Source organism: Lycium ferocissimum, chromosome 6, assembly GCF_029784015.1.
Source record: "Lycium ferocissimum isolate CSIRO_LF1 chromosome 6, AGI_CSIRO_Lferr_CH_V1, whole genome shotgun sequence".
Classification (NCBI taxonomy): domain Eukaryota; kingdom Viridiplantae; phylum Streptophyta; class Magnoliopsida; order Solanales; family Solanaceae; genus Lycium; species Lycium ferocissimum.
The window spans coordinates 7,674,635-7,683,359 of NC_081347.1; the positions used below are offsets into that span (position 1 = coordinate 7,674,635).

At 34.4% G+C, this 8,725-nt stretch overlaps 2 protein-coding genes across 2 annotated transcripts; both read right to left on the bottom strand.

Moving 5' to 3' along the window:
* Positions 1-378: 378 nt before the first annotated feature.
* Positions 379-4,842, bottom strand: LOC132060608 (glyceraldehyde-3-phosphate dehydrogenase GAPC1, cytosolic-like). Its single transcript, XM_059453600.1, has 4 exons — positions 4,803-4,842; positions 1,806-1,873; positions 1,598-1,700; positions 379-932 (listed from the first exon to the last, which is right to left on the bottom strand). The coding sequence occupies exons 2-4, from the start codon at positions 1,865-1,867 to the stop codon at positions 861-863; spliced, it is 237 nt and encodes a 78-aa protein (XP_059309583.1). The 5' UTR covers positions 1,868-1,873; positions 4,803-4,842; the 3' UTR covers positions 379-860.
* A 116-nt stretch (positions 4,843-4,958) lies between these two features.
* LOC132061059 (uncharacterized) lies at positions 4,959-8,412 on the bottom strand. The gene is made up of 10 exons (XM_059453936.1): positions 8,367-8,412; positions 7,613-7,672; positions 6,905-7,507; positions 6,708-6,802; positions 6,348-6,442; positions 6,129-6,231; positions 5,630-5,821; positions 5,501-5,536; positions 5,281-5,354; positions 4,959-5,128 (listed from the first exon to the last, which is right to left on the bottom strand). Exons 1-10 carry the CDS (start codon positions 8,410-8,412, stop codon positions 5,020-5,022), a joined length of 1,413 nt encoding a protein of 470 aa, XP_059309919.1. The 3' UTR covers positions 4,959-5,019.
* Positions 8,413-8,725: the final 313 nt, after the last annotated feature.

Genomic DNA, 8,725 nt, shown 5'->3' on the forward strand with positions numbered 1-8,725 from the left:
TTTGGTAGTAAAAATCTACTCTCTATCAATATAAGCTTTTACCAAGTTGATAATAAAGTTAAATAATCTGTTAGCTCATAAATTAGCACAGTAGTAAAAAAGAAGTCACATTTTACGTATTCATGGAGAATGAAGCACTCCTCATGGAGATTCTTTCTTTTATTAGCTTCAAGTAATATATATAGTACTCTCATTGAATTGTTGACAAAAATAGTTGATAAATGCATAAAAGATGTAGCAATGTAACCAATAGGCAACTGCAAAGATCTTCAATCTTGAAAAGAGGATGCAGCAAAAATCCTGAAGTAGTTAAAACTGCAGAAAGGAAAGCATCTTTAAACAATCCTCCTGGAGATAAAATCTAAGCCATTCTTACAATTGTGCAATATCTAACTCAACCAACAGGCATATTGTAAAGCATGAACTAGTTTCTACAAACTTGCAATACATAGTTGAGATGACAATGGACAGCAAAGACAAAACAGAAAGCATAACCACAAGTACAACACATAGCAACACAACTATACTAAGGCCGGAGGTGAAGTCAGAATTTGAACTTTTTGAGTTCTAAATTCTAGAATAATGACATCAGCTATTAATAATGGTTCTTAATTCAGTTTTTGTTCATATTCAGTAAATTTTTTAATACAAGTATAGAATTTTAACTAAAGCTACTGAATTTGGCCGAATCCCTACCTAACTCTTCTAGCTCCACCTCTGACTAGGTCCAAGAGTAAAGTAAACCAAAAGGAAACAAGCACTATTACAAACAGACAATAATACAAGTCCTGGAACGCGTCCTACAATACTACAAAATCTATTGACAAAATAAAAAAATGTTCTAGTTTATCAGTAAATGACTAATCTCCTTTCTCAAACTTGTATAAGCTTTTCCTTGAGAGAACTAATCTCCTTTTCTCATACTTGTCAGCCTGAAAGACAGGAAGCACTATGCCATCAATGTAAGTTCAATGATGATCTCATTAATGCAAAAAGAAACAGGAAATTGAGTGAAACATAAGAGATCATTCTTTACTTCAAGTATCCTATAAATCCCAAAACTTCTCAAATTAAGCAGTAAGACTTTTAAATGGAAGTGCAGGATTCAGCAGTGCATATATTAGTCACACAAGGATATGGGAAGTATCAAAATGATTTGCCATATGGCATTAACGTTAGAATGTCGAGAGATTGTCTCTTGTACTGTGATGAAGGAAAATGATTCGTAAATTTTGGAGCAGAGAATATGTTATTAATATTGGTACCATTGCCAAGGGGCTGGAACATAGGGATAAGTTTCGAATGGTTAAGTACCTAAATAACACCCCATAATTCAAGGACTGATCGATAATTGCAATACAGTATAAAAGTTGGAAAGTACTACTTGGATAACCTGTTTATAAAAGTTGGAAAGTACTACTTGGATAACCTGTTTTCCTCCTCTTGTCCTTTTTACCAAGATGGAAAGTAGCTAATGATTTGCCTCAAATGAAATTAGGTCTCTACAGATCTCAAAGATGACAAACAGTTCCTTTATTACTTGGGGCAGGGAAGGAAAAATAAGAACAGATCGATCTCGTTCTTTAGGATCACTAACCTTCAAGTGAGCTGTAGCAGCCTTGTCTTTATCAGTGAAGGATCCAGTTGAATCCACGACGTTCTTTGCTCCAGCCTCAGCCCATGGAATCTCCACTGGGTTTCTTCAGATATCCAATACAGTAAGTTCAATCAGAAATTCATATTGACCCAAGAGAATTCTTATGCAAATTTCATATGTTAATGAGAAGGTAGAGCCATCTATTTACCTAATGCCACATCCAATAACAGGCTTCTCACCATAGAGAAGTGTCTCCTCATCCTCAAACATGTCTGCCTGCAACAGTCATCACATACAACCATCAACTTAAGGTCCACAAAATCCATTTATTAAGGATGTGGCAACCATAATAAATCCTGAAGTTTTATGACTTGCAAGAGTTTTATCGGCCTGAGTCATGACTACAGATAAATCCTGAAGTTTTATGACTTGCAAGAGTTTTATCGGCCTGAGTCATGACTACAGATCATGGCAGCGAAAGATTTTCAATGGCTAAATCTCTTAAATCTTAAATAGAGTATGTCTCCTATATTCCACAAGTAAATAAAAAGAAAGATGTCTCTGTGTTCCCAAAACTTGGTTCATTTTGCACAAGCAATCCAATGTAACTTTACTTTAGGTAATTATCAGGAACTTCTGATGCAACAAAATGATAATCCTGAAGTTGCCATATCATGTTAAAAGTGCAGAAAGGGAAAGCATCTTTAAACAATCCTCCTGGAAAAATGAAAATCTCTGCCATTCTTACAAGTGCAATATCTAACTCAACCAACAGCATATCGTAAAGCACAAACGAGTTTCTGCAAAGTTGCAATACATAGTTGAGATGGAAATAGACAGCAAAGAGACAAATCAGTACATGTAACCACAAGCATAGAACAATAGCAACACAATAATATCAGGTCAGAGACTAAAGCAAACCAAAAGAAACACACACTATTACAAAAAGACAGTAACGCAAGTCCTAGAACTCATCCTACAGTATTACCAAATCCATTATATTGACTTTAATTTCAATTCCTTTATCCGCCTTTTACAATTCTGAAAGAAACTTCAATAATTCATTGCAAACTCCTTGCATTCTACACATGTTAGAGATCAACGAAGAGATTCTTCATTAGTGTACTATATTGTCTATAACCGAATTGAAGTTGAAGCTATTGATTGACACCAAGGATCAATGAGTTCTATTTGATGAGGATGAAAAGGATTGTGTTGATTTCCTCTTTCACATACTCTTATTGTGTGTGGGAACTGTCATTAGGCTTCTCAAGAAGAAAGGACGGAATACAATCCAACCAAGACAAGGCAACTCTTTAGTTGGCCAATTAGCATATGCAGCATTTTAGAAATTGTACTTCATTCTTTAATTTCTGTGTTTGGTTCTCAAAAAACATGTTTTGAAAATCTTATGAGGCTATTCAAAAGCTTTGTACTCAAAAGTTTGGAAACTGGTTTTTTTAAAAAGGTGTATCACATGCTTATTTGACTAACGAAACACAATTGCTCTCTCCAAACAAAATAAAACTTTTCCCAGGAATTGATAGAGGCGAATCAAGTATAAGATGTTATCAATGCAGGTCTCCTGTATGCATAAAAACACGTAGGAACTGAGAGTGAATAATAAATTGATAGCACCTAAATTTAGTGAAAAAATAAGAATGATATAGAGCATAAGCCAAGTAGAAAGCAGAGCCAAGAATAAAGCAAAAACCACAATGAATATACTGCATAACTAGCACTTCAGCAGAAAAGAGAAAAAACAAAAACAAAACAAGGTAATGTCCTCCCCGGAGTCCTTATTTGAGAAGCTGATATCCTACTTGGGGTCCTTATTCGAACAGCTGACTTATTAGCATTTTTAATTTTATTTTTAGGCTGTATGATGTTGAATTTTTTAAAGGTGATCAATTCTTTATATCTCAACTTTTCCTTGGATGATTCGCAAACTGAACCTTCTAAGTTCAAATTTCACAGATCAACTTGGTAGTCTTTGTCAATGCTCATTCAACAAAGGAAAACTCATCAAAGTCTACTAATCAAAGAATGATATTTAAGAACACCGAAATTCTAACTTGGTTAGTACTGCACCTTAATATTTTTAGGCCGCTACAAAGTTTTAAAAAAAAGCTGTATCACATGTTTATTTGGTAAAAAGAAACACAATTGCTTTCTCTAAACAAAATAAAACTTTTTCCCAGAAAAAAAAAAACAAAAAACAAAATCAAACTTACTTCCATATCAACAAACAAGTATTATCATTTTGACTCTCAATTTCTTTAATAAGTTCTTTTTCCCTTTTAATTTTCACCTTTTTTCCATCCATAGTCGTATGTCCAAAATTTATTTCGAAGTGTAAAATACTACTTACTTTCTTTTCTTTATAAACCTACAAACTTATTATTAAGTCTAATGCATGATATTTAGGAATTGTTATACTATTCAAATAAGATAGATAGAGCTAATAATGTGAAGGTTTGGTAGACTATTTTGCAAAGTAATTGGTTGCAAATGAATTTTCTGTTTTCTAAATCACCAATCCAAAATTCCAAATACAATTGTTTTCAACAAACAAGGTGATTACTAATCTTAAAAGAACAGTTCATAAAGGGGGTTGGTCTTTTGTTGAATAAAATAACCTGCTCTGTTAATCGACTAGGCTTTAATAGAAGATCGATCAAAGACCTTTTAACCAAGCAAGTACGCGAAGCTAGAAATTCAAAGGTTAACAGTCAAGAAAAAGGAGGAAAGAAAATAGAGAATCAAAAGTATTAGAATCTTAAAATTCAATGCTTTGTAGAAACACCAGTCAGGAAGTCACAAGATCCAAATTGAGCATAAGCTTCTCACGATCTTCTGGCATGTTTTTCCAGCAACTGTTCAGGTGACTGTTCATTTCCCCATGTTTTCAAAATAAAACAAAAAACTCAAGTTAGTTTTCCCAGCTTAAGTTGGACAGCTCTTTTATATTGTAAACGTTAGTGCATTATGTTAGAGTAGAATGTTGGAAGTGTGAAGTGTTTTAGTTAGATAAGTTTTTTGGATGAAGTAAAACTTTCATTGCTAGCATTAAGAAGATGAAAAAGAAAACTTCCATTGATGGAATATAACAAAAGATACCCATGCAACACAATTAAAGCTCTATCATTTAATAAGTACAATAAGGTAAGAGGATTAAATAAGTGCTGATCATAGTTCGTAATACCTTGCAAATTTGACTACTGGGTAAATCTTCATAAGCATCCTCAACAATAAAGAAGTATTAATTCCACATACTGCTAAGAGTTATAATCCCTAGCAGAATAACTATACCAGATCAGGTTGGAAAAAAAAAAAAGGACTAAGACTAGTCCCTACCTAAATCTGTACATATTGATTTGCATCTTCCAATTGTTAAGACAACAGCAAGTTTTAAAGTTCTGTCAGTCGGTGAAAAGAGAGAGGAGCATTAGCAAACTTACTGGGATTGCAATAGGCTGCCCATCAGCCACATCTTTTGAACCTTCAAGTGCCAGTATTTTGGCCAAGAATCTGTCATCACATCAAATTAAAATAACTTTTTGCGGGCATAGAAAATGAACACACGAAATTGTAATGAGAAACCCATAACGAAAACAATCTCTAACGGTATCTTATTTTCATGCAATTCAACGTCTTATCTAAAATGTGATAGGAAATTTTACCCTTCTACGAGACTTTCAGACTCAAGGGTTGCTTCGTTAGCTTCTTTCTCGCAGAGAACATCATCAACCGCTACCTGTGTCAAAAGAAAAATAAGATAATACTTTTTTTTTTTTTGTCAAGGAAAATAAGATAATAGTTGCACATGCTATTTAGTCATCCTGCCAAGTGTCTGGGGTATTTTAGTGAAAATTCACTAGCCTCATATCATGCAGCACGTACCTTGTGACCTTCCTTTGTCATCCATTTAGCGATGTTCTATATGTAAAGTTCAAACAAAGAATTCATCAGCATTGAAAAAGAAACAAGTATATCATGGAAATTCAAAAGTCCAGTATGAACTTTACATACCATGGTTGGGGACAAAACTGGCATATCAAGGACCAAATGAGGAGGAAGTTCAGATGAGCTGATACTCGCAGGACAGTCTTCTGGAACCCTGTCTTCCGGTGCTGCATCTGTTTGAGAAGGTACCTGATTTTTAACCTCTGATGCACCACCAACAGTTGCAGAGACTTTTTGTATGTCATTTGCTTCTTCCACCTACTCAATTAGCAGAAAATATTTACAATAACAGATGCCCATGGCAATCTACCCAAGCCGCTTAAGCTAAGCATGCAGGAAATGAGAAGTCTATGAGATATCCAATATAGTGAGGCAGAAAAACATTGCAAGAATTCAGCAATAAAGGTGACAGTCGTCCTGACTTTACCAGGGAACGGAGTTTAGTTCATACTATGGTAAAGAAACTAGTTCCATAAATTGCAAAACTTCTCAACTTAAGGTCCAAAAAATAATTACCAATGGGTTGGAACATAAAAAGAGATCTCGTTCGTTAGGTTCACAGTACCTTCAAGTGAGCTGCAGCAGCCTTGTCTTTATCATTGAAGACTCTAGTTGACTCCACGATGTACTCTGCTCCAGCCTCAGCCCTTGGAATGTCCTCTGGGTTTCTTCAGATATCCAATACAGTAAGTTCAATCAGAAATCCATCAGAAATCCATATTGACCCAAGAGAATTCTTATGCAGTTTTCATACGTTAATGAGAAGCTAGAGGCATATATTTACCTAATGCCATATCTGGTAACAAGCTTTTCATCCTTAACCTTGAGCTCATTGTGCTTCCACTGACCGTGGCCACTGTCATACTTAAAGATGTATGCCTGCCACAACCATCGCATAAAATCCATCAAATTAAGGTCCACAAAATCCAGCAATACATTTACTGAAACTTTACAGTTAAGATTATTAATTATGCAATCCCAGATAAAGGAAAATGGTTGTATTTGCCCACACTTCAGGAAAATAAAACAGTATCGATGAAGTTAAAAAAAGTAAATGAATTCAATGTAAAAGTTGTCAAGTTTTTATCTGTGATTCTATAATTTCTTATTTGGTTGATTCAATAGTTCGACTCGGGTGACTTACGGATTCTTCAGATAGGCCACATAGGCTGCATGAATGAGTAGGCTGCATAGGCTGGGGTGGCATCATAGGGGTTTTACCTCCTAACACGTCAGCTTCTGTAGACAAATGGTTAAAAAGATCAATTGGCATGTATGTAATATAATTGAAACATTTTAAATTACCAAATTCAAGAATTAAAGCACATGAAAACGACTTACGGCAATACGTGAAGTAGGCGATGAAACATATAGCAGCCCCATTAATTAGCACACATATAATCGCAGCCAGAATAAATCCACAATTGTAGGACTCAAATCTACCTAAATACTCCTCAGAGTTTGCTATCAGCATAGACCGGTCTCTCACTAAATCAGCCTTCTGTAATGGAGCGGTGTCATCAACCGGTCCATTCTGATTATGGCGGCTTATCCTTTTGCTCTCCAAAACACAAATCGATTGTGCTTGAACGACTAATTTCACTCTTCTTTTATCCAGTTTCTTGACAGCAGGGATCATCCTTCTTAATTTCATCCTTGCGTCCCAAATAACAAAACTCAATCCTAATATCAAACAAAATACTATCACGGAAGTGATGTACCCAATAGCTACACAAGAAAATCTCAAATGTTGAAAGAATATCCCTCCTGCCGTATATGACAGAAGAAATACAATCCGATTTTCTAATGTATCTATAATTCCATTTGATTCTTTCTCTAGAGACGTCATCTCCGAATCAAGCATATCTATTTTCTCTTCTAAAGCTTCTATAGACCTAACATTAGCCTCTAAAGTTTGTAGAGAAGCTGAAGTTGAATCACCAACTACAAATTAAAAGAAACCAATTAGAAAATAACACTGCAAATCAAATATAATAAATTACAGTAGTTGTCATGAGACCAAAAGATACAGGAAGTATAAATTGTTACCTTCCAAATCCTGAGATGGAGGATTTAATAGCGGTGTCAGTAGTGGAGTCTGATCTTGAGCTAGCGATTAAAGGAAAAAACAAGCTCAACTAACTAATCACCGGGTCCAAATACTACTACTATTTTGGAAAAGCACAAACCCAAATTAATGAAATATCCAAATAGAAATCGTGAATGCAAAAACCAATATCAAAGTGTAAATAAACTAAGAAAAAGTGAACCCAAAAGCACATTTTATCGTGGCATTTGAAAACCAAATACAGAGTGTATAATAAACTGAACCCAACAACTATATTTTATCATCACATTCGAAAACCAAATCCAGAGAGTATAAACTAAGAAATTGAATCCAAAAAATACATTTTATCATTACGCTCGAAATCCAAATGTAGTGTGTATATATAAACTAAGGACCCGTTTGGCCATGAGAATTATTCAACTTTTTAAGAAATATTTTTTTTCACTTTATTTGAAATTTGGAAAAACAACTAAAACCTTATTTTCACTTTCAGTACATTCAAACAACTATTTCCAAAAAAAAATATAACCAAACACAACTCCAACTTCAAAACTTCAAAAAAAAAAAAAAAAAAAAAAAAAGTGAAAAAATACAAAGCTTATTTTCATGTAGCAACCAAACATCTTATATATATACACAAAGAAAAAACTGATATTAGTGAACCCAAATAACATGTTTATCATGGCAGTCAAACTTCAAAGCTAAAAAAAGAAAGGTGGAGTGTTAGCAGCGTACATTGAGACGTATGGAAAGACGGAATCCATCCAAATGGTAGCTTCATTTCGAATGCAAGGAGTAATGCAAGTCCAAAGAGTTAAAAGAAGAAAAAAAACGAGCTAAGAATTTCCAAATGGTAGCTTCATTTTTCAATAGTGGAGGAGTAGCAGTGCAAGTCCACATAGAAAAAAAGAGCTAAAGAAGAGAAGTTAGCTAGCCTTCACAATAAATGCTATAATACACCCACTGTGTATTGTAGTACAAAAAAAACTAACGTACGCTTAATTACCCAAAATGAACCTTTTCGCCTGAAACTTGGGGAAAAAACTACCCCAATTGCCAAATACACTTTCTTTGTCTTATTTGGCAGGTCTTCA